Below are 27,147 nucleotides of genomic sequence, written 5' to 3'. Positions count from 1 at the left end.
GCGGCAGATGAGCTATCGCCTCTGACTTTACATCTACGAGGCGGACTGACAAGGTAGGAGTGTCTTATAGAGTGGACAGTGAGTGGACACAGTGTTTAAAAACTCCAGCAGCACTGCTGTGTCTGATCCACTCAGACCAGCGCAACACACACTAACACACCACCACCACGTCAGTGTTACTGCAGTACCTGCTCTGTGAGGGTCCATGGGGGTCCGGACCACTGAAGAACAGGGTAAAAGGGGGCTAACAAAATATGCAGAGAAACAGATGGACTACAGTCTATAACTGTAGAACTACAAAGTGCACCTATATAATAAGTGGAGCTGATAAAATGGACAATGAGCATAGAAACAAGGAGGTGGTCATAATGTTATGCCTGATCGGTGTATTAACTTATTTGTTTGACCAGCCACACACAAACTTTTGCATTTATTTATTGCTTAGGTGGCTTTTATTATGGTTACTGTGATAAAACACATCAGTAATAGTTTCCAAAGCTGTGTGAATTGCTGCATGTGTGCACGCGCTCGCTCAGTGCACCCAAAAATAAAGAATAAAAGCAGCACAGAGCTTCTTTTACATAGTGATAGGAAGCATAGCTGAACACTGAAAGCTCCAATTCCACGTACTGATCCGTTTTTCACCAACATGGACATGCACCATCATCCACAACTCTGGGGGGGCAGATTTCAATGAATTAAAGACGATATCTCTGTATCATTGATGATGCGTAAGGTAAGACAGGGTTAAAATTAGAGCACGGGCTCAGATATCATGCACAGGAATCAATCCGACTACAATGTGAAAGATCCAGCCTGTGCTTTTCTGTAATCCGAGGACAGAAGCGAGATGTGAGTGTAATTCAATACCTAAATGAGTCACCTAATGTTCCTGAACTGTCTAATCCTTCAGTATGAGGAGAAAAAGAGCCCATTACAGTCTGATCATTCACTCGTGGTGTAATGGCCTTTTGCAGCGTAATGGCTGACGTAACCTTTAGCGAGGCAGTTATCAGTTTCATGTCAATGCAGGGGATTCAGGAGATGAGCTAAATGACATTTAAAAATGTCTAATTCCAGAAACAACTTCAAAGGAGATGAATAAGAAATAAGAAATGGACTTCGCTTCATGGTTTGATCCCTTAATCCTTAGTAACATATACACGGAGTTACCAATTTATTAGAAACACTCACCTCATGCATACTGTCATTGCCCATGTATTACTGACCATATATGTGCACTTTGTAGGTTTACAGTTCTACACCTGCCATCAGTGGAAAGGAACCACCTTATGACCGCCACTGACCACATTTTACAAATCTCAGTTCTGAAAAAATTGAGACAGTATGTAAAACGCTAATTGTCATGCTGAAATAAGCATAGATGTCATCGAAAAAGACGTTGTCTAGAAGGCAGTATATGTTGCTCCAGAATGTGTATGTATCATTCAGCATTAATGTTGCCTTTCCAGTGCCATGGACACTTTACACTGGTAACTTTATGCTGGTAACAATCCAGAATGCCCTTTTTGTCTTAGGCCTGGAAAACACAACATTTTTTTTTTCCATCGACAATCTGAAAGGTTGAAACCTGCCATCAATGGAAAGGAACCAACTTTTGACCACCACTGACCACAAATTACAAATCTCAGTTCTGAAAAAAACTGGGACAGTATGTAAAGCGCTAATAAAAACAAATGATTATAAAATTCAGTTAGATCTGGATTAAACTGAAAACAATACAAAAACCCAATATTTGATGTTTTACCTCATGAATCTTTTTTTTGGTAAATATGTGCTCCACTTGATAATCATTTGGGGACTGAAGACATCAGTTATTCCAGTTCTAAAAGTGGACATTTTAAGCTGTGCAACCACCACACATTTTCTTTGAGAGACAGTTGTGGACTGGAGGCAAACCAGCCTGTCACCTGCACTCTCTGATTACAAAGCCATGCTGTTGTAACATGTGCAGAATGTGTTGTCATGCTGAAATAAGTATAGATGTCATCGAAAAAGACGTTGTCTAGAAGGCAGTATATGTTGCTCCAGAATGTGTATGTATCATTCAGCATTAATGTTGCCCTCCCAGTGCCATGGACACTTTACGCTGGTAACTTTATGCTGGTAACAATCCAGAATGCCCTTTTTGTCTTAGGCCTGGAAAACACATTTTTTTTTTCCATCGACAATCTGAAAGGTTGAAAGGTTGACTCGTCAGACCACAGTACACATTTCCACTATGCATCAGTCCATTTCAGATAAAACCCAGAGAAGTAGGCAGTGTTTCTGGTCATTATTGACATATGACTTCCACTGTGTATAGTACAGTCTTAACATTTGTGGATGCAGCGACAGACAGTGTTTACTGACAACAGTTTGTCAAAATATTCCCGTAAACGTGTGCTGATATCCATCACAGAAGCAGGCAGTGTTTTAACGCAGTGCCATCTGAGGGCTTGAAGGTCACAGGCATTTAGTTGTGTTTTTTTTTTAGCCTTGCCCTTCATGCACAAATTATGATTGATATTATGTACTGTAGAGGATGAAATACCTAAAATCCTTGCTCCATCGCTCATTTAGGAACATTATTTTTAAACTGTTGGATTCGCTGACATATTTTTTGGCAAATTGGTGAGGCTCGCCCCATCCTTGCTCAGAAAGAACTTTCCTGGAGATGTTTTTTTGAGCATTTGACAATGTTCGTAGTTGGAAATTGCCCTGTCCCAAATTTTTACATTTTCTAAATTAGTGTTTACAAAAAAAGGGCCAAACATTAAATATGTAGTCATTTTGCTATTTTTGTTTTCATTTGTAGTTTTGTTTAAATACAGGTCAAATTGGATTTACAGATCACTGCTAAGTTGAGAGTAGTCCAACACATGAAAATATCCAGCTATGAACAACCCTGTGGTCAGAAACTGACCATCGATGATGAGCTAGAACAAGGCTAACACCACAGATGGTCTGTATCTCTAACTATACACCAGCAAGGTGCAGCTATAAAGGAAGGGTTTCTAATAAAGTGACCACAATATCGGATCAGCTGTGGTTCTATGGTGGTCCCTTTCCATTGATAGATGGGAAAGGGGGACTGATAAATATGGACTACAGCCTGTAAACATTATAAACCCACAAAATTCACCTATATGGTAGGTGTTTCTAATAAAATGGCCAATGACAGTAGGTGTACGTAATATAACTAGCATCTCAAAGCACAGTATATAGTAATGCTGACGTTATATGCCAGTTTTGGTTTTCATTTATGAAAAAAAAGGTTCCTTTTCATAACCCAGCAGACATTTGGTAGTGTGTTTGTGTGAGAGATAGAGAGAGTGAGAAAGAGAAGAACCCCCCTGAGCCTCTCTCTCTCAACAGGATTACTTCTAATCTGCTAGTCAGCCGCTGCCGTCCAGCAACAGACACTGCGATTCGCTCTCGCACTCCCTGGAGCTTTAATCTGTCTACCTAGGAGCCATTCCATTGGCTGGGAACTAGTAATTTAATCTGTGGGTTCATTTCTCAACAACACAACAACACCAAGCCCATCATATCTCATCACTTCATCATGAAGGACTTATTTTTGTTAGTAATGACAGAGTGGGGGTGGGGTACAGTTCCATCCTCAATACTGAGATGATAGTGTGAGTGTGGGTGCTTTTATGTAGTCAGGGTCTCTGAATGAAGTCGTGAAAATGTCCAGCTGAAGACTTTAAATTATGCATTATGAATGAAATTGTATCTACACTCATTGGCTGTGTTTACATGCAAATATTATTGCCAATCCGATTGAATACATTTCGATTATAGATTAAGACTGAGGTGTTTATATTCTCACTCTACTCAACAATCTGATGGAAAAGCTCTGTTTACAAGCTCACTATAAGTAATCTGATCCAAAATGAGGCGCATGCATAGAGAACCGCTTAGTGTAGACGTTACCATGACAACGAGCATCACGTGAGTCCAGTCAGAGTGAGATGAGCAGCAGTGAGCAGTGCTTGTGTTTTTAATTGCTTTAAAATGATGTCAGACTCAGGAAAACGTCCTTCGCATGTCCTTATTAAAGAAGGCCGAGAGGAAGACGTCGTGTTCTGAGACACATAAGCTGGACGTCCGTCCCACCGCCGCCTTTTAAAGATCAGAGCGTAAACTTCGTCTCCTCTGCTGACCAGTTTCTGCTCCGCCATGTTGAACGTTACAAACTTTCACTATGACGTGACGAACATGATCAGACCGGACTTAAACTTTCTGATAGGGAACGTAATCAGATACAGGCGTTTACACAGATATTATTCTTCTATTTAACGGATTATTTACAGGATTACCCACCTCGATCAGTCAGACAGAAACTGTATTCCGAATGGCCTCAATCAGACCAATCTATTCCAACTGAGGTGTTTACATGGACGTGTTCTATTCCGATTGAGCTATTAGTCGGATTATTAATGGATTATTAGGCTGCATGTCAACGTGGCTATTGTCCATTTTATCAGCTCCACTTACTATAGACTGTGGCCATCTGTTTCTCTGCATACTTTGTTAGCCCCCTTTCACCCTGTTCTTCAGTGGTCAGGACCCCCACAGGACCCTCACAGAGCAGGTGTTATTGGGTGGTGGATCATTCTCAGCACTGCAGTAACACTGACCTGATATTGGTGTTGTAGTAAGTGTTGTGCTGGTCTAAGTGGATGAGGTGTAGCAGTGTTGCTGAAGTGCAACCAACTTCTAAAACTGAACTTTGTGTGGCATGTCAATCAAAAATTGATTAGATCCTGAAAAGAATGGAAGCTGTAATAAAGATGAAGAGTGGACACACTAAAAACTGAAAAACATGATATTATATTTAGATGTTGAGGTTTAGGTTTTCCTGTTGGTATTTCCTGTTAATTATGTTTTATGTTTTTCTTTCCTGATGCTGAAAAATGAAAAACCTGGCAATGATTGAAAATTAAATAAATGAAGAGCAGACTTGCACAGTTTTGGTATATGGAAAGTGGATCTGTGTGCAAACAGACTATGATAGTGCTAATATCTGCTAGCACCCATATGGGATGCTAGTAGTAAGTTAGTGCTTAGCTAATGCCAGTTCACATGAGAATATTTTGGCCGTTCTAGATTAAATGTGGACATTTGAAGCTTGAAAAGTCATTTCATGTTTTGTCTAAAGCTTCTAATAGACATTTAAAAGCATGTTTGCCTTGTCGGCGCTTTGCAGTGACTGTTTCCTGACAGCTGCTGTTGTTTTTCGTTTCTAACAACTGACTAAAACCTGCTTAGCGCTCGTATTCACAGTCAGAGACGTGAGAGGGTTGGTGTGGTGTGTGTTTTTTGTGGGATAAATATCTCTGCCCACTTCCCATTAACAGGTCAGATTCAGAGGCCTGATGAGCAGAGGTCATCTCTAGAATCAAGGTGGGAAATCAAATGATGCAAATAAACCATTTAGCGAAGCTTAATTGCAAGCCAGTAAGGTTTACTGCTAATTCCCTTCTTTGTTATCTTTTGTGGTTGTTATAAATGCAGCTCTTTCTGGATTAATAGTTATTACATTGATGGTGTGGGAATTTAAACCTGCGTCACAGATATTCCTCGACCTCTTCAGAGCGCTTTTCACTGCTTTCATGGAAAGAAACGTCATCAAAACTAGACATGTGGGAGCATCTTATTAGAGTAAAGTGGGTGGTGAAGGGAGGGACTTATGGACACACACTCAAATAACTGGGCTTATTTCTGATGAGCTTATAAATAATCAGGCTATCAATCAATCAATCAATCAATCAATCTATTTATCTGTCTGTCTGTCTGTCTGTCTGTCTGTCTATCTATCTATCTGTCTATCCATCTATCTATCTATCTATCTATCTATCTATCTATCTGTCTGTCTGTCTGTCTATCTATCTATCTATCTATCTATCTATCTATCCAAAGTACAGTCTTAGAAGTTTGTCATTTTTTTCTGCTTCTCAGAATCCAAGTAGATCCCAAACACAGTGGTGTTGAGGTCTGGACTCTGGGGTGGTCAGTCCATTGTTCAGCTTCTTAGTTTGATGTGTCCGTCTCCTTTTCTCAGTGAGAAAGTGGATTAGATGCAAGTGGATTATCTCATATCAAATCCTTGGAAATAGCCTGTCTCCTGAAAAATGGAAAAGCTTTGAGTGGAAATTAAATAAATGAGGAACAGCCTCAGCCTTTTGCCCTGTACTGTGTCTGTCTGATTTCTAGTGCTGCTGTGGGGATTCTGGCTCTGTGTTGTTCCTCACTAATTCTATTTCGAGTCTGTTTTTGTTCTGCATGCGGTCTTTGCTTCTTTCCTCGTCGTTTTTCTCTCGTGGTTGCTGTCTCTGTTCGTTCGTCTCTCCTGCTCCCTCTCTCTCTCTCTCTCTCTCTCTCTCTCTCTATTCGTTCCCCTCCCCCTCTCTGTGTGCATGCTGTCAACACTGTTTCTTCAAAACCAAGCACATTCATCTCATCACCATCATCTTCCTCTCCATGACTGTGTCCCTTTTCTATGCATTGTAGTTCTTCATCATAGCTCTCTCCCTCTCTCTTCACCTCTCTCTCTCTCTCTCTCTCTCTCTCTCCCTTTCTCTGTGTGTGTGTGTGTGTGTTTGTGTGTGTGTGTGTGTGTGTTTGTGTGTGTGTGGCCTCCTGGTTTGCTGCCACGTGAGAGTGTGAAGACAGCATGGGAGAGAAAACAGGGCTGGGCGAGAGAGAGACAGAGAGAGGGAGAGAGGGAAAGAGGGAGAGAGAGAGGGAGGAGGGGAGCGAGGCGCAGTGGGATTAGGCTGAGTGGGCGGGGCCGAAGCCTGTCCATCTTCACCACTGCCTGCAGGTGCCTGTGACTAGAGCTGTGCTGCCTGTGTGGGGGATGGGCTGAGAAACACTGAGAGCAAGAGAGAGAGAGAGAGAGAGAGAGAGAGAGAGGGTTTATTTTTCTCCACTACATGTTGACCGTTAGGGAAATGCTTCAGTCTCTGGTGCTGCTGTTAATTATTTTCTAATTTTCTGTAATACAGTGTGACTGCAAGAGTGATTTCATTTGACGTGTAGGGCAGATTCAGTCGTACGCAAAAGTTTGAACACTGGTCAAACAAAAAGAAATGTTTTTGTTGATTTTTTAAGTGAAAAGAAGAGAACACACTTAAATTTAACAAACTCTGCACATTTTAGTGCACAATTTCTATTAATTCGCTTAGTATAACATATTGGGAAAATAATACATGCAATATAAAGTGTGCCATAACTTTTGCACAGGCTACATTATGTTTTTTTGTTGTTGTTTTAAACTATGTTAAATTCTGCAAAGAAACAGTAAGTGTGCATTAAAACATGCAGAAGTGTGTTCACTTATTTTTGCTTAGAAAATGAGCAAAGCATGTCATTCACTGGACCAGGGGTGCTCAGAGTTTTGCATGTTAGAAGTGAAAATGGCCAATTTTGATTCTGGAAACATAGTTTTGTTTTTCCAAATCAACACAGTTTGTTTTTCTAAATCAACACAGTTTGTTGTTCTAAATCAACACAGTTTGTCTTTCTAAATCAACACAGTTTTGTCTTTTTATATCAACACAGTTTGTTGTTCTAAATCAACACAGTTTTGTCTTTTTATATCAACACAGTTTGTTTTTCTAAATCAACACAGTTTGTCTTTTTATATCAACACAGTTTTGTCTTTTTATATCAACACAGTTTGTTTTTCTAAATCAACACAGTTTGTTTTTCTAAATCAACAGTTTGTTGTTCTAAAACAACACAGTTTGTTTTTCTAAATCAACACAGTTTGTTTTTCTAAATCAACACAGTTTGTTGTTCTAAATCAACAGTTTGTTTTTCTAAATCAACACAGTTTGTTTTTCTAAATCAACACAGTTTGTTGTTCTAAATCAACAGTTTGTTTTTCTAAATCAACAGTTTGTTTTTCTAAATCAACACAGTTTGTTGTTCTAAATCAACACAGTTTGTTTTTCTAAATCAACACAGTTTGTTGTTCTAAATCAACACAGTTTGTCTTTTTATATCAACACAGTTTGTTTTTCTAAATCAACACAGTTTGTTTTTCTAAATCAACACAGTTTGTCTTTCTAAATCAACACAGTTTTGTCTTTTTATATCAACACAGTTTGTTGTTCTAAATCAACACAGTTTTGTCTTTTTATATCAACACAGTTTGTTGTTCTAAATCAACACAGTTTGTCTTTCTAAATCAACACAGTTTTGTCTTTTTATATCAACACAGTTTGTTTTTCTAAATCAACACAGTTTGTTGTTCTAAATCAACACAGTTTGTCTTTTTATATCACCACAGTTTGTTTTTCTAAATCAACACACTTTGTTTTTCTAAATCAACACAGTTTGTCTTTCTAAATCAACACAGTTTTGTCTTTTTATATCAACACAGTTTGTTTTTCTAAATCAACACAGTTTGTTGTTCTAAATCAACACAGTTTTGTGTTTTTATATCAACACAGTTTGTTTTTTTTAAATCAACACAGTTTTGTGTTTTTATATCAACACAGTTTGTTTTTCTAAATCAACAGAGTTTTGTATTTCTAAATCAACACAGTTTGTCTTTCTAAATCAACACAGTTTTGTCCTTTAGTTTACTGACTTTTGACAGTAACTATGTTCATGTAATATAGTGTTTTCATGTAGATTGCACAAAATGAAAGAATCAGCAGAGAGCTGCTGTCATAGATTCCTATCTGTGATAAAAAAGATGAGGTATAGAGAGAGAGAGAGAGAGAGAGAGAGAGAGAGAAGAGAGAGAGAGAGGGAGAGAGAGAAGAGAGAGTGAGAGAGAAAAGAGAGAGAAGAGAGGGAGAGAGAGAGAGAAGAGAGTGAGAGAGAAAAGAGAGAGAAGAGAGGGAGAGAGAGAGAGAAGAGAGAGAAGAGAGTGAGAGAGAGAGAGAAAGAGAGAGAGAAAAGAGAGTGAGAGAGAGAGAGAGAGAGAGTGAAAGAGAGAGAGAGAGAAAGAGAGGGAGCTTTTTTCCACTGCATCTAGTCCATTAGGGAAATGGCTTGATGTGCTGCTGCTGTTAATTGTTTTCTGCCTCTCTGAAGTGCAGTGATGGGAAGTGCATACAGAGTTTGGATGCGTTTGAATGGAAATATGTTGCATTTCGTGTGATTTTGATGTTTGTCGGCAGATCGCTGTGATGATTATGCATGAGATGTCCCTTGAAACATCACTGAACGCTTTCTGTGCTAAAATCTGTCTATTAAACACAATCTTCAGATGTTCAGGTGTGCAGCACACATGCTATAGGCTAACATGTAACATCGCTATGGTAAAAATGTAGCTAGCTGAGAGTTTATGAGCACAATGAACACATTAAAATTGTAAAATGCAAACCCTGTATTTCATTCTTTCGGTTTGGGCTGCTCGTAATGTTGCAGGCTAAATCAGCTCCAGTAGCTGCTCAGTTTAGACTACCGGCTCCATAGTCGGCAATATTAGCAATAAGATGAGAAATATCAGGGATTAGGGAATGACTAAATGAAGGGAAAAGATGCGGAACAGTTACGGATGGGTAAAAAGTAGCAATGATTTAGTTAAAAACGCGAAAGGAGAAAATTACAATTGGTGTAATTCTCATATTTGACAGTTAGTTTGTTCGTTATGAGATGTGGGTCACATTTCCCGCTGAATTGACCTCACTAAAATTTTGATTTGGCTTTTTTGTGCTTGATTTTGTTGTTTTGCTTCGTAAAGATTGTATTAATTAGTTGATTCGTTTCCACACATCACTCTAAGCTGTCCTTCAGTCAGGCCCCCGGATAGCTTTGATGAACGGCCAGTGCTATGGAGGGTATCTGAGCGGGGACTGGCTGCCACCCATATGGTCGCTCCATATGGCGTCGTATCCGGAGGAGGGGTTGCCACGGGAACCCGCAGTCGCTGCCATCTGGCTCGAGCAGGGTGTTGTTCACCCGGAGAGGGTGAAGGGTCGGAGGGTGTGAAGCTCAAGCCCCTTCGATGAGGTCACTTGCCTGCCGTTATATCAGGTCAATCCGACATTAGCTGAATGTTGCAGCAGAGAAATACTGGGCTTAAAGCAGGCTAATAATTACACAGTAGTTTGATGACAAATCAAATTTCCACAATGTTCCACTGAACATAGATGTAGTCAATCCGTCAAGACATGTTTGCAGGCTATGAGGCTGATGATGCTAACAAACACTAAGGGTCAATAGTCACCCAAATCTTTACCAGAAATTAGTCCTCAAAGCTTCAACCTGCTCAAACCCATTAAGGCCAATCAGACTTTTATTTTAGGGTACAGTATGACTTACTTATGCAGTAGAACCCGAGAGGGAGTGTGTTATAGCTAAATAACATCACGGCTGTGATTTGGTCACCGTAGATCATCACATCCGTGATGTTATTGGTGATAACACATTCCTCGAGTGTTCTATTGCTTTAATACAACAGTTAAATAAATAAAGTAATAAATTAATAAACTGGGCCGTGAACGCGGCGTTTAATATGTTTTAATGTTCGCAGTTCCTTCACCAAATTATAGTTCCTTAACGAGCAGCTTGTTGCTACGTCAGAGTAACGAGCTCCGCCCACTCGCTGCACAGCTGGCAGTTTGTTCTCCAGCTCCTTACAGTGACCAACTGACAGTTTGGGAATTTAGTGTAGTCTGATCTTCAGAGTCTGACCAAATCGGCTGTCGGTCAAATGTGATCTTAACAGTGTCCATTTTCTGTTTGTGGCAAAGTAAGAAGTAAAAACGTTCAAATGGCTTGAGCGTCTCCTACAGCTGTCGGTCAGAGCTGAACATATTATTGACTTCTAGTGTTTGTTGGTCAGAGCTGAACATAGTATTGACTTCTAGTGTTTGTCGGTCAGAGCTGAACATATTATTGACTTCTAGTGTTTGTCGGTCAGAGCTGAACATAGTATTGACTTCTAGTGTTTGTTGGTCTTCTAGTGTTTATTATTTAACAAACAAGGCAAGTTTGTGTTGATTTAGACATGCGGTTTGCGCAACACTAATTAGTGGCTTCAAGCCTCCATCACTTCCCTGCTAAAAGAAAACTGGCACAGTCAGGCTGGTTGATCAGCGTACCAGCATCCAAACACAACATATACTGGTTCTTCTGGTGACCGGCAGGGCTGGTCTAAGCTGTATTTTCTAGTCTAGTGCAAACCTAAAAGAAAGAAGCAAACTTGTCAGATTTAGACACCAAACGATGTGAAAATTTAATTAAAGCATCGCTGGCTGAAGGGAGAGTGACGCTTTGAGAGGGAATGATGCAGCGCTTTGCAGCTGAGATGACGCAGCAAAACAAAGATGAGCTTTTTGCTTTCAGGCAACTCCTGGCCACTCCTCCCTTACACCAGCATTCCCCAGACATACTCCTGGATGCCCTCTGCACTGCACGGTGTAGAGTCTCTCTGATCTAAAACAAATATTTAACCTTCTCAACTCCTTGAGACCACCGGTGGTTCCAAAACACACTTCGTCATATTCTTCATAACTTTCATATTTCATAAGCTACATTCTAAAGGTGGGGGTCGTATGAGAGCTGTAACTGTCTTCTTTCCAGTCAATAGATGGGTGATGTAATTTTAAACCCTTATAATAAAAGAAGCTGAACTCACAATTTTTTCGTTCTACTGAAAGTCGACCCATTTTTCCACAAATCTGGGCTGTAAACTATAAACAGATGGCGTCTCTTCAGTGATCTGCTCTGTAAAAATTATTATTATAAAATAATAAAAAGAGCATCTAAGATTTTTGGCTTTCAGCGGTAAATTGTAATTATATAGTAATATGTGTGATCATAAAACACATGTTCTGTTAATTTAAGGGGAACTTTTACAAAAAAAAAAATAAATACAAATTTACATTTATTTCATGCAGTTACTGAATAATTTGCCTTGTGATTTGGTCATGTGAATTCAGATGGAAAAATCAAAATATACGCTGGAGAATAAACCCTCAAAACGACAGTTATCACTGGTGATAAGAAAAAACGTTATAAATTTATATAAATTTTTTGTCATTTGAGGCTCGACCATAGAAATTCTATAAAAAGTGCAGATTCTAAACTTTCAGTCCAGAAAACATTTGTGCTTGTGCTGAAGAGAAGGATATTATTATGATCTGAACTTTGATTAATAGTTATTGTCATGTGTACCGTCCAGAAAAAAACTTATCACTTATAGTTGTGCCTTGTTTTTGTTGTTAATTTACGTCAAAACAGATGGAAAATAGTCAGAAGTGTGGACTCAAACCTGAACATGAATCAAATGCAGACATAATTCAGTAATCACTGACTATGTAAGTTATTAGCCCACTTAATTTTGTTTGAAGAGTAACAAGCATAACTGTAGACCTCATGAAGGTCTTGGACATGAGGTGTTGAGTTGGATTAGAGAGATTATCAGAAGAAGAGACAGTTCATTGGCTGAAATATGAATGGAATAGCTTGTAACACTTCAGTCCCATCCATCAAGGCCAATTACCCTTTAGAAAATTAGAAAATTACCCTTTAGAATTAGAAAAACCCGCATAGCTATTCACCAGTAAAACCAGCAACTGTTGTGTTTTGGATGTTGGTACGCTGGTCAGCAGGAATGGAGGTTTAAATCGCTGCTGTCGGAGGACAACCTCGTTTTTCAGTTTTTGACAAAATTTGAAAATGCTTGTTGCTCTTTACATTGTTTATAAATTTCATGAAGAATGGACCAAAAGAAACAACCCAAAATGACTTGGGAAAAATTCTGGTTCCATTGACTTACATTAAAAATAAACTAGGTTTTTTCCTTCTCCTGTAAAGTTACCATTTTGGAGATACAAGGTTTTCCTCAGAGAACAGCGATATGCTGGTCACCAAAACCAGTATATGTTGTGTTTTGGATGCTGGTATGCTGGTCAACCAGCATGGCGATGCTGGGTGATCAGTTAAACCAGTCCCAGGACCAGCACTAGATCAGCCTAAACCAGCATAAACTGGTTCAGACCAGCGAGGAATGCAGGCTGCTCTGTGCTGTTTTTCAGCAGCGAATTACAGACAGACCTTGAAAATGTATTAATATAGTTGTCCTACTAGATATTCGCGCACACATCCCTGATAACAAGAGGACAGTGGTCCACTGTCGGCCTGCTAATGGCAAAGCTGGTGGTCCACTGGCGTTTTGCTCAGCGTTTTCCAGGCGGTCCAATGGCAGTTAAGCAGAATATTAGACAAAAGTCCACTTATCATCGCTCATTTTCCCTCACAGTCCAATTTGCTGATTTTCCTTCCTTCCTTTCTTTAGTTATACTTTGTAAATTAGTTTAGTAAATAATTTTAATCCAGCTCAGCTTTAGCAACAACACTTTCTATAGAATCGTTTTATATCAGGCCTGGTTGGTATTAGAATCCATCCAATCCAACCTGAGAAATACACATTTTATAGTTACAAAGTGAATATTTTATATATATTATATAAAATATATAATGTATTAAATGTATAATATATAAAGTATATAGTATATTTTGCTATTTGAGTGAAATACAATACAATATTGGTCCGATTTTGTCCAACTAGTGATTTCAGATCCAATTTTGAAACGTTAGCTTGATTATCAGTTTGAGGTTTATCTTATTCAAGTAGATAGGAGCCCGGTCTTGTAAGGGGGGGGTCTTGACACAGAATGGACAGCCTTTATAAGGGCTTTGGTTTAATAGGATGTGTCAGAGCAGGAAAACACTAATATGTGCTGTACAGAGGGATTCCAGCAGCAGATACAGGACACTTTGTACTCATGCTTATAAAAGCCCTCTGAGGCAGGATAAAGGTGCGTGTTGTGCTATAGTGGGTGATGTTGGCAAGTACTTTCCTGCAGCCAACACCCTCCAGATTTCCTAAACTGCTGCCTCTGAAGAGCTATCAGAGTCATCAGCATCCAAGCAGTAACATTTCAAAAGAGTGTCCAATACCCTGGACCCTGGCTTGCTTTAAAAATAGACACCGCCACAGGGGGGACCAGCTATGTCTAATATCTCTCCATTTTTTCCAAAGGCGTACAGAGCGTACAGGAACACACACACACACACACACACACACACACACACACACACACACACACACACACACACACACGCACACACACACATTGAGCACCATCTGGCAGAGTGTGCTCCCAACGGCTCGCGCCAGATGAAAAGACACTTATCTGTAGAAATGCAGTCGTACATTAAACGAAGATGAAAAGCAGTAAAGATGCTTAGAAAAGCACACTGAGGGAGAAGTTTGTGTAAACATTTAAAAATCTCTCTTTTCTCTGACGTGATGGTGGTGTGTTAGTGTGTGTTGCGCTGGTCTGAGTGGATCAGACACAGCAGTGCTGCTGGAGTTTTTAAACACCTCAGTGTCACTGCTGGACTGAGAATAGTCCACCAACCAAGGTAGGAGTGTCTAATAGAGTGGACAGTGAGTGGACACAGTGTTTACAAACTCCAGCAGCACTGCTGTGTCTGATCCACTCGCACCAGCACAACACACACTAACACACTACCACCACGTCAGTGTTACTGCAGTGCTGTGAATGACCCACCACCCAAATAGTACCTGCTCTGTGAGGGTCCATGGGGGCACTGACCACTGAAGAACAGGTTAACAAAGTATCAGAGAAACAGATGGACTACAGTCTGTAACTGTAGAACTACAAAGTGCACCTATATAGTAAGTGGAGCTGATAAAATGGACAGTGAGCGTAGAAACAAGGAGGTGGTCATCATGTTATGCCTGATCGGTGTATGTTGATCTTTAATCTATTGTGTAAGGCCTTAAGTTCTGCTCCTGAAGGCTTAACCAATGGTTGTTAATGTATATTTGTGTAATGACATTTTTTTCTGCCTATGTATGTGTAAAACGAACACTAGCCGTCTGTTTCACATACACAACTTCAATCTCAAACCCTCAAGCCTTTTAGCATTGTCAAGAAAATGGTGGGCAGCAATTTCCCTTTCAAATTGTCACTCATTATCCTCATTACTGTCCTCCCACGCAGAGGCTTTATGTGGGTAAGATGCTTTTAATTTAGCTGAAGGACGGGTAAACGGCCAGCCAGCCATTTGTGTGATAGCTCCTTTTACATTTCATGCTTTTGCTGAGGTCATAACTCTGTGAGCAGGCTACGTTGCGCATGATCATGCCTACAAGGGCTTGGGAATTATGTCAGCTTCTCTGTGTAAGACTTTCTCTTTTGTGCTGGTTTTGGACTACTGTCCACTTGCCTAACCTTCAGGAGGTTGTATTTGGACCGCAGTGTAAAGCAAGAGGGTGAAATTCAGCTCTTGGAGGTCCGCAGCACCGCAGAATTTAGCTAATTAGCTCATATTAGCTGCTTTATATTAGATTTTGTTGTATGAATCACTGTTACTAATTGTATTTCAAAAGGCCAGTCACGAAGCACTGGCCATCGTATAGGGTGAATGACACATTACCGAACCGTGGCTCTGGTTTTGATGTTCAGTCAGTGGCAAACCATGATTAGAGCTAGTCAAAACACCTCTTTCCTAAGGCTAAGTTATGCAAGTGCCCCAATGTGATTGGTTCTCTGTCACTTCCTAACTATGCAGGTGGCTCATCTGACGCATCAGGCCTTTAGTTCAGCTCCTGAAGTCCTAACCAATCCTGATTGGATCATTTTCCATTGGATGTTTATGGTTTGCAACCTAAACTGAACAGCGACACAAGAGCATCACTACAGTATTTGCAGAGTGAAGAAACAACAAGCATGATGATTATTTTAAATGTAAATTAACTATAAAAGACATTTTCTGTAATAGTTATGTTGTCCACTGGCGGACACTGGTTGAATTATAAGCTGGTCATTATAAGACAGATTGTTTCGGTCCCAAAATCTGATTGGCTGAGCTGGATTTGAAGCCGCTGTAGGCACACCTATGACCTCCACACTACAGCTGAATTCTGTATTACTGCGCCAAATCATGAACAATCTTTGTGCTGTTAATGCAGTAGTCTTTGACTGTAATGCTGCTCGAATGGACCACTGAGTGTATTGATGGTTTTGTTTAAACTGAGAGGCTGACGGCTTATTTTCTTGACTAAAACTAGGCTGATCAGCTAGCTAACAGGCTAAAGCATAGCTAGCAGGCTAAACAACTGCTCCACTGACATCACAGCCTTGAAATAAAGTACCTACTGTCCAGTATGAATGTGGCGAAATCCCAAATGACTATTTGTTTGGGTGCAGAAGCCAGTATTTCAATTCTTACCTAGTGTACTATGTAGGGAGCAGGGTGCCATTTGAGATTCAGCCCCAGTATGGAAAGAGGGACATATTGCATGTTAGCTTGGTGCTAAATAAGACTGGAAATTGCATAGAGGCGCTAATGGAAACGCTAATAATTGTTGCGGTGGTAATTTGATGAGCAACAGGTACTTATATATAAACACTGCGGCGTTATGATGAGTTCATTACCAAATGACAAGTTTAAAAGTGTACGAAATGACTGCAGTATGTTGGTGGTGGGTCATTCTCAGCACTGCAGTAACACTGATGTGGTGGTGGTGTGTTAGTGTGTGTTGCGCTGGTCTGAGTGGATCAGACACAGCAGTGCTGCTGGAGTTTTTAAACCCCTCAGTGTCACTGCTGGACTGAGAATTGTCCACCATCCAAAAATATCCAGCCAACAGCGTCCTGTGGGCAGCGTCCTGTGACCACTGATGAAGGACTAGAGGATGACCAACACAAACTGTGCAGCAGCAGATGAGCTATCGTCTCTGACTTTACATCTACAAGGTGGACCGACAAGGTAGGAGTGTCTAATAGAGTGGACAGTGAATGGACACAGTGTTTAAAAACTCCAGCAGCACTGCTGTGTCTGATCCACTCAGACCAACGCAACACACACTAACACACCACCACCACATCAGTGTTACTGCAGTGCTGAGAATGATCCACCACCCAAATAGTACCTGCTCTGTGGGGGTTCATGGGGTCCTGACCACTGAAGAACATCGTCATCATGGTCATAATGTTATGCCTGATCGGTGTAGATGTTACTATTAAATCTATAGAAACCAAATTAGTGATGTTTTAGTTATGTCTGATTCTCCACTACAGCAGTTTGGCCTTTCATAGACAGTTTATTTTGGGCAACACTGCAAGAACTCAGTCAGATCAGTTAGAACTGCTCAAACTGACAATTTAAAAGACCGTTTTCCTTCTTCTCAGCGCAGACCGCTTATTTGCAAACAGCACTGAACAATATTACACTGCCAATATTGAAATGACATTGTGTTTACACATTTCGAACACGTCCCGAGCTGCATGAATAACCACACGCTGAATGAGTGTACTCGTGTGTAAAACACTGAATCACCGCACACAGCTTGAACTGCTGGAGGAAGACCAAAACTGCAGCAGCGCTGTCTTTTCACCTTCCCTTTCATTTACTTTGGTCAGAGTGAGGCGAGCTGCAGACCCTGCCAGGCAGAGCTTAGATGTAAAATAGAGCTGGAACTGTAGGAAAATTTCCAGCCAGGATATCAATTACCATAGTTGCCATTGTTTTCAGTATTAAAATATACTGAAAACATTAAAAAACCCTAATACACATTAAATCATCGCTGCACAGGTTTTATATTGATATGCTTTTTTATTGTTAACACCAAAAAATCAACTACATTCAAAATACAACCATGTGCAAAAGTTTATAGACGCCTGTTCAAATTACGTTTGCTTGATTTTCTGTGTAAAAATAAATGAACACATTCTCTTCAGGGATCAGACTTAAATTTGGCTTTTTTTCCAGCAAATTTTAGTGCACAGTTTCTATTTATTTGCTGAATTAAACATTGGACATAAATATAAAATGTGCCATAACTTTTGCACATGCCACTTTTTATTTGATTACTTATTTCCAATATGTTAAATTCAGCAAATAATAATAGCAATTGTGTGTTAAAATGTGCAAAAGTGTGTTCTCTGTAGAGAATGTGTGCTCATTTCCAGCTCAGCAAAACATCGTTTGACAAGGGGCGCGCAAACTTTTGCATACAACTGTAAATGTGAACGTGAGCTGAATGATGTAAGCATGTCTTGTTCTGGTGTTTCTTTCAGGGACTGTGGAGCTGTTTACTTTTTAAATAGATAATAATTGAATACGGTTAAAGTATTATTAAAATAGTTCTTTTTTTATTCTAAAATGTCATTAAAGCAGCTCATTGTCCACCATTGGTTGGTGTTTTTTGCTGTTGTGGCTAATTTTGCTGCTTATATTAAAAGGGTTGGGTCAGGATGTATATAATATAAGTGCTGATGTGCATATTATAATGTTAATTGTTAATTGTCCAGTAAAAGCATACATTAAAAAAAGGCATTTTGGACCATTTCTATTGGTCTGTTTATCATGAAACGCTCCCGCAGTGAAAATGGCAATTGCCATTTTTTAAATTATGGGAAAAAATAATGGCTATCTTACACACACATACAAATGTATAAGCCACTTATCCTCCTGGGTCTTGGGGGGTGCTGAAGCCTATTCCAGTGCTCATTGGGCGGAAGGCAGGAAAGGCTCTGGACAGGTCGCCAGTCCATCACAGGACAGATAAACAGATGTATACATTTACTTACACACTTACACCTAGGGCCAATTTAGTACCTCCAGTTAGACTGGCTGCAAGTCTGTGGACTGTGGGAGGAAAAGAACCCTGGTTGCCCGGCTGGGGAATCGAACCCAGGCCCTTCTTGCTGTGATGCGACAGTGCTCATGTCATGTCAAATAAAGCTTATTCTGGTAACACTCTACTGTAGGGTGCTATTCATAAGGCAACATGACACCTACATAAGCTTGTCATGACAACTGACATGAGCCTACATAACTGTTTATAAATGCTTGTTCCAGTAAGCGTCACTCGCTATAAAGGTTACATTTGCCAATTTTGATCAAAGCCAGCTAAAGTAGTCTCTATGACAGATGACGCCTGTTGTAATAAGCATTTTTAAACAGTTATGTAGGGTTATGTCTGTTGTAATGGCAACCTTATGTAGGTGTCATGTAGCCTTATGAACAGCACCCTACAGTAAAGCGTTACCCATATTTTTTTTATGAATTTCTTAAGTTTGAAGTTATTAGATGGCGAACATAAAGACGCAGGCCTATGGATGTGGCAAGCTGTGTGTAAGCTGAAACATCATAGCCTGTAATATGTGGCGAGCCTGAATAGAGATGGAACAGATTCATGAAGGGCCTTGAAATTCCCATTCGTAGCAATGACATACTTTTTTCCAAGTCTGGAGGGATGCTGGTTTAATCCCAGCTGGGAATTTTGGAAAAAACCGACTTTGCCAAGGAGCAACACTGCCGCTTAACCACAAGATGCCTCAAAGACAAGGCAAAGTGGTTCATGTTCACCTTGTCTAACCGGTATGCAGTTGAAAAACAAGCAAACAAAACGAAGGTGGCTTTCTGACTGTGCAGTTACTGAATCAAAGGCCAGCAGTCGCACTGGTGCTACAGTAGCATGACCTTGAATGCACTGGTTTGACCGTGGCCAGGTTACGGGATCCCCAGGATGTAAAACGTGAGCTCTTTTTTTCTGTTTTCTGTTGGTTTTTTTTCTCTTTCTCACCTCTCTTCCTGGTCTGTGTCACAGGGACTTCCTCCCCCGTGGTTCTGGCATCGTCACCCGCCGCCCTCTGGTCCTGCAGCTCATCAACTGCCCCACAGGTGAGCTCGCTGCCATGGTAACGGCTACAGGAGGAATTACAACTACTCTTATGAGAGTGTCTCACCTCACTATATTTCCCCTTTTAGCCCTTAAAGTAAGGGTTAAAGGTGTGACAGTAGTAGAACTGAATCACAGCAGTTTTGCTTTTATTTTACTCCAGTTTATTTCAGCTTTTTCAGCTTGACTGTATTAATTTTTAATAACCACCACAGAGTACAAAATCACAACACGACTGTGGAACCATTTAGCTGGCTCAAGTACTAAAGTACTTCAAGTACTAAAGTAAAGTACTCTGGTAAAGTGGTTTACATTTCACTAAAGTAAAAGTATAAAGGGACATGTTTCAAATGCTTAAAGTATTTCTAATACTATTTTAAAACAGGATGATGGTTAAATGATGTTAAATGATGGTTAATGCTTAACATTGAGGGTAAAGTAACTAATAAAAAGACACTATTTAACAAATTTAAAGATCAGTTAGGTGGATCGGTCCCTGACAGTTGGAACAGTCCTGGGGTGGAGTGTCATGGTGGGCAGGGATGAGGATACTTACCAGAATAGAGTCGGCTTTGTGAGGTATATCAAATGGTCTTTTTTCAGTCATTTTTCCATTTTCAATCATCTTTCTGCTGTCATTTTATGTTTTAAACTGTCCTTCCATGTCATTTTGCATTTTTCGTGTATTTTGTTTCGTTTTCATAACTTTTATTTGTCTTTTTTTTGTTTTTCTTTTAATTTTTACCCATGTTTTGTATGACTTGTTTCTTTGATTGTTAATACATCTTGTAATGTATGGTACGTCTACTGGACCGCAGGAATAATAGCGGCAATCATCATAGCAGCTAATGGGGATCCTAAAAATAAACAAAAACAAAATAAAAAAAATTGCTAGACCTGCATGCATCATCTACAAAATCATACAAATAGCAGATTGTAATATAAGTTCTTTGTTTACACAGCAGGTAAAAGTGGCCCAAATCTGATCTTTTTCCTCACATGTGACACAGATGTGAGTCTGAGTGTCAGGGTGAACAGATAAACACACTGAATCTGACATTTTCAATTCTGATTTGAGACGCTTTCATATGTAGAACTGCAATCCGATACATATCCGATCTGCGGCACTGTAACTCAGTCTGAACAGCCAGATCAGAATTCATGCAGCTTTTACGTCAATCCAACTCAACATTCATCATATTTTCATGCTGCTGAGACTCCTAAACATTTAGGCTGATGTTTCTGTACTAACAATTAGAAGAGACTCATCACAACCGCTCTGTGTTCAAAGAGATTTCGAAAGACATGTCCGAATGCGGCCGTAGGGAACGAGGCTGCAGCGTCAAGCAAAGTTTAAAGAATCCGAGGACGCGAACCAAAGAAGTGACCGCACCCTTTATACGGCTCGAACACATTCTGGGTGATGAGCCCAGCTGTCAGTCAGTGAAGCTTCATGATGGCTCCTGTGATGCTGGTGAAGATGAAGCTGATCCTCCGGGAGCGACTGGCCATAGTCTAGCCATAGATATGAAGCACCTCACGGGCCTGACTTGTAACTCACTCACTCACTCGTTCTCTCATGCTTGACAAGATTGTCCACAAGGGGGATCTACTGGCAGTCTAGTAACGTTTGTGTACATCCAGATCATCTTTAATTCATCGAATCCTGTGCTGGTGCTTCGCATCACTTTGTGTCCTTTTTTAAAAAAAAAATTAATTAATTAATTAACCTCTTATTGACCAGGGTATGTTTTGGTTTTTCCATCTGAATTTACATGACCAAATCGTAAGGCAAATTATTCAGTAACCACATGAAATAAATGTCAATTTTTAAGTAATTCATTTATTTATTGTAAAAGTGAAATGAACAGAAAATGTGTTTTATGATCACACATATTGCTATATGCTTACAATTTACTGCTGAGTTCAGCTTCTTTTATTATAAGGGTTTAAAATCACATCACCCATCTATTTGACTGGAAAGAAGACAGTTACAGCTCTCTTACCACACCCACCTTTTGAATGTAACTTATGAAATATGAAAGTTATGAAGAATATGACGAAGTGCGTTTTGGAACCACCGGTGGTCTCAATGAGTTGAGAAGGTTCATTTTTTGTAGCTCTTACAGCAAGAGATATTTTTTTGGGCCAAGCACATGAAATACTTGCCGTTGATGGGATTTTTTTAACCTATTTGCACAGAACAGGCAAACATGTTGAAACAGGCATGTCAAACTGGGGACCTTTTGTGCCAAAGCGCTTCGGAGGTTAGCATTTACCTTCATCTAATGCTCTGAATTCAGTTCACGAAGGTCTTGTTAATTAGCTGATGAGCTGAATCAGGTGTGTTTAATGACTCAGTGTGCTGAAGTCTGCAGTGTTTTGGCCCGCAAGGACTGGAGCCTGACACGTGTGCTCCAGAACATGCCTGGCTCACCACTTTTGCTGTCTTTGGATTTCATGGCTTATCCGTCTCATCTGTGGTGTCTTTTGACATAATTATCACGTGTTGTGGAAGCAGCCGATCACAAGTGGCATAATTCCAACATCCTCGTGTATCCCTGTTTCAAAGATACAGTATTCGCCTATATGGCTATGATTGATGATATAAATGTATGAAAGGGCAAATAGAGCAGTCTAGCTTATTCCAGTAAGGCATTTTGTTTGTGTTGGTAAATGCCAAGACGCTTGCAAAACAGTACAGAACTTCATTCCCACAGGCTGTATCTGTATCCCTTTTCACCAGGTTTTCAGGGCTCTGTGCTTATCATTGCTGCCACCTAGTGTAGGAAGGTGTACAGAGTCAAATGCTAAAATTGACTGTGCCTTTTATTGTACTTCAGTTCAGTTCAGTTCAATTTGGATAAAGTAGTATTTACTGACATGTTAAAGCGTGAACACCCCCAATTTACATGTTTTGCTGATTTACTAAGGGAAAATAAGTAAACACACCCTCATTTAAGTATGGCATTTTTCTGCACATTGTAGTGCACAATTAGGCAATTTGCTGAGTTTAACAAAAAATAAGACATAAATTGTACATAAATTTTGCATAGGCCCATATTTCATATATATAGATAATACACACACACACACATTTTCTGAAACCACTTATCCTTCTGGGTTGTGGGATGAGCTGGAGCCTATCCCCGCAGTCAGTGGGCAGAAGGCAGAAAACGCCCTGGACAGGTCGCCAGTCCATCACAGGGCAGACAGACAGGCACATACATTCACTCACACACTCACACCTGGGGGCAATTTAGCATGTCCAGTTAGCCTGAATGCATGTCTTTGGACTGTGGGAGGAAACCAGAGCACCCGGATGGAACCAACGCAGACACTGGGAGAACATGCAAACTCCACACAGAAAGGACCCTGCTCTCCCGGAAGGGAATAAAACCCGGGCCCTTCTTTTTGTGAGGCGACAGTGCTGCACACTGCAACACTGTGCTGCCCTATATAGATAATATATTACATTATTGTTATATACAGTTGTATGTAATACTGAAGAACTTGTGGCACGACCTACAGGTTATGAGCTCTGTGTGTGATTCTTAGCCACTGTGCTTACTTTTTTCTTTCTTCTCTCTGCAGAATATGCTGAGTTTTTGCACTGTAAGGGGAAAAAGTTCACCGATTTCGATGAAGTGCGACAGGAGATCGAGGCAGAGACGGATCGCCTCACCGGGCAGAATAAAGGCATCTCTCCGGTGCCAATTAACCTGCGTGTTTACTCTCCTAATGGTGAGCTAGAGGCTCGTTGCTCATTGGCTGTTTTCCATTGTTCTACCACTTATCTTTGTGGGTACTTTTTGGTGGGTAACTTTTAACCTGTGTTATACATTTCTCTTGTATTATCATGGTCCACGTATAATGTGTGTGTGGTTCTATACACCAAAAATAGTCCATTGGGTAACACTTTACTTGGAGTGGTACTTTGTGGATGTTTAATAAACTCTTAACCGATTATCAGTAACACATCAACAGCATATCAGTGAAGTAGCAGCAGTAAAACATCTGAATACAGTGAAGTGAATGTCTTGTAGATGTTCTGTTGATACATTACTTACATTAAGTAGATGTATTGTTAATATGTTACTTCCATTACACAAAATCTAACCTTACCAACCTCACCCAAATCCTAACCCTCACCCTGGCCCTAATCCTAACCCTAACCTTAACCTCAACTCAAAACCTAATCCTAACCTTCACATGTTTTTGACATGTTACTGAGCGTCTGTTTCATCAAGTGTTTCTGTCCTCTAAAAAGGACCACTCAAATAAAGTGTGACCGTCCACTGACTATAGAAGTGACCATCTTGGGGCAGATGTACTAAAAGAGGTGCTACTTACTGACAGTCCACTGACACCTCGCAGTGGTTGGGGTGGCCGATTTCGAGGGTGATTTATTAAGACCTTCCACGAACCCAGGCGTAACTTTGTAATTAGCGTATGACCAGTGCAATAAAAAACCCTGTTTGACTTACAAGCTTTCAGTATAGAAGCCCGTTTCTGCAAGATAGGAGAAAAAGGCTGCGTCCCAGACCGCATACTACACACTACATAGTATGTAAAAAAGAGTGAGCCACCATTAGAAGTGTATTTATTATATTATATGAGGTATTTAAGGTATAGAAGTGTGTGGTTTGGGATGCTGCCAAAAAGTTTTTTGTGCTTTGAATCAGGCAACATGTGTTTTTTCTCTGCAGCATGCTTGCAGCTCATTTGTTGCTTGCCTGTTTGCTTCTAGAAGCAGCCAATAATTGTCCAAGCCTGCCCCACTCAGCCAGCCCTAATATCCACTTGCATGAGCCTGCAACCTGTTGGCTGGTTACCCGCAATGCCTGCAGTGCTTCAAAATGAATCCCGCCCACAAATTAAATTAGTGATTTTTATTATTTAGCAGTTCATGCAGGACCCATGGGTGAACCCTCCTTGTGCAGACCTCTAATCGGGGGACAGTACCAAATTGAGGAGAAAAATTGGTGAAACATGGCGAAAAGGATCCAAAATCACTCATTCCGCCATAGTGCTGAGGCTGAGGGATGCAATGTTGGGCAACAATATATAACATAACATAACAAATAACATGTTAAAGGCTAGTTTTAAGCCAAAATGCCCCTTAAAGACTTAAATGTTTAAATAACCTCTGTTCTGATACTGGCCTGGGTTCGATTCCCCGGCCGGGCAACCAGAGTCCCATCTGTGTGGAGTTTGCATTCTCCCACGTGTCTGCATGGGTTTCCTCCCGCAGTCCAACGACATGCAGATGGGCCAATTGCAGATGCTAAACTGCCCCTAGGTGTGAATGTGTATGTCTCTGTGTCTGTTTGGATCATTGTTAGCTGAACCGGCTCTTTATTTCCCAATCAGTACTGAACCTGACTCTGGTGGACCTGCCGGGGATGACCAAAGTGCCGGTGGGTGACCAACCGGCGGACATTGAGCACCAAATCAAGGACATGCTCATGCAGTTTGTCACTAAGGAGAACTGCCTGCTGCTGGCTGTGTCTCCTGCCAACTCTGATCTCGCTAACTCCGACGCTCTAAAGGTTGCCAAAGAAGTCGACCCGCAAGGTGAGTGCCGTACTTTTCTAAAGACGTGTTGAGGATTTTGTCAAAGCCCAAACTATGTACCAACCATTTGGTGTGAAAAACGTCTTTTATGTTTTATTGTGATCATTAATTATTTGTTTATTGTACTTGTATGGTATATTGTGTTATTGTGCTAGTATAGTATCATAGACAGGGTTGGGATGTAAGCAAAAGCAAGTTCTGGGAATATATGTTCAGAAGTGTCTGTATCCAGCCCAAGTTACATTTGTAAAGACAGTATTCAGAATATAATTACCTTAATAATTTTAGGAAAATTCTTTTAAAATACCTACCCACTAAATAAAAATAAGTCTTCAAAAGAAACACCATCAATGGAGTTTAGCAACTGTTTTAAAATCAGTACATTGCATGTAGCAAACATGCACCTTAGATGAACTTTGAAGAGGACAGCTTTTTTACTAACACTGAAGTTCCTACTTAAGCCTGAGTAGACTGAAAAATCAATGTGATGATCAGTTATTAATCTCGGTGTTATGAGCTCTGCTAAAGCCTGAGTAGACTGATAAATCAATGTGATGATCAGTTATTAATCTCAGTGCTACTAAACTCTGCTAAAGCCTGAGTAGACTGATAAATCAGTCAGTATGCAGGGTGAATGTGTTAGCCGCTGCGCCATCCTTTATTCCTCCTGCACAAGGCTGTAAAATGATAATTTAATCCTCATCCAGGCAGCAGCACAACAGTCTTCAGGTGAGTCACTAAATGCTGCATGCACCTGCTGCTGTAAGAGTGGCTTTACACACTGAAACTTTAATTTTTGAAACCTAAATCAAACTAAATTGCAACTGAGTTGCGTAATATGCAGCATACTGCACTTCTTTAAAACTCAGCTGCAACCGTTGCAAGTGCCTCAACTTCATAAAACAATTTCATGAAACAGCCAGTCAAAATTGCAATAATGCATCATGTGATCACGTTAAATTGCGTACATTAAAACAAGAAGTTCACTGGATCAGAATAATAAAATAAAATAGAAGATTTGGGTAGTTGAAGACGAGAACCCCACCTCGACTGGCTCAAGGTTGGTAGCTTTTCATTTTGCCCATTTCTAGAACAATGATAACAAATGTGAGATTCATGATGTTAACGTTTCTGTAACAGCTTCGTTAACTAGCCAGCTAATGCTAACAGCTGTTTACGGCTATAGCGAGAATGATACAGTGTATAAAAAACAGTGAGCTGCTAACTTGGCTAGCTGCTAAGTAGTGGAGTACCTGAATGCGACTTTATTTTGAATTTCTTTGTGTAGCTGTCAAGTTGCACAGAAATGATGCTGCAGGCAACTCACAGCATGCAACTAGTAGCATGGACGTTTTGCGGTGTAAAGCCAGCATAAGCTGCTGTAGAGAGTCTGCTAAGTGCCTAAAAATGCAAAGGTTTGTTAAATTTTGTAAACTGAACTATATTTTTTGAACAGGCCTGCGCACCATCGGTGTGATTACCAAGCTGGATCTGATGGACGAAGGGACAGACGCTCGTGATATTCTGGAGAACAAGCTGCTGCCGCTGCGCAGAGGTGAGAGGAGCTAACCGCGGTGTTTTAAAGGGCCTGTATAACCATCATTTTACTGAGTTTGACGTAGTATGTAGTCCGTACAGTCCTTATGAAACTAAACTGCAAAAACAGCCTGTTTTGAATTCATTGTTTTTATGATGTCACAAAACGCAACACATTTGCATATGTCCTCCTATTCAGCCTGCAAACGTTTAGCGCCCCTCACTGAACTAGAACAGAGATTGTGAGCCAGACCCTCTCGTCCAACATCAGTGTCTGACCTCACAAATGCTCTTCTGGATGAATGGACAAACATTCCCTGAGACTCTCTCCA

At 40.3% G+C, this 27,147-nt stretch overlaps 1 protein-coding gene across 1 annotated transcript in view; it reads left to right on the top strand.

Moving 5' to 3' along the window:
• dnm1a (dynamin 1a) overlaps positions 1-27,147 on the top strand; it is a 136,421-nt gene that overhangs the window by 19,285 nt on the left and 89,989 nt on the right. Inside the window, exons 2-5 of the mRNA XM_036580698.1 lie at positions 19,631-19,704; positions 23,297-23,446; positions 25,076-25,279; positions 26,736-26,834. Of these exons, the coding sequence (XP_036436591.1) occupies positions 19,631-19,704; positions 23,297-23,446; positions 25,076-25,279; positions 26,736-26,834 (527 nt within the window). The remainder of the gene's footprint in view (positions 1-19,630; positions 19,705-23,296; positions 23,447-25,075; positions 25,280-26,735; positions 26,835-27,147) is intronic.

Source organism: Colossoma macropomum, unplaced genomic scaffold (assembly GCF_904425465.1).
Source record: "Colossoma macropomum unplaced genomic scaffold, Colossoma_macropomum, whole genome shotgun sequence".
NCBI classification, from domain to species: domain Eukaryota; kingdom Metazoa; phylum Chordata; class Actinopteri; order Characiformes; family Serrasalmidae; genus Colossoma; species Colossoma macropomum.
The sequence above is the reverse complement of the archived record's forward strand: the minus strand, read 5'-3'. Positions and strand labels throughout refer to the sequence as shown.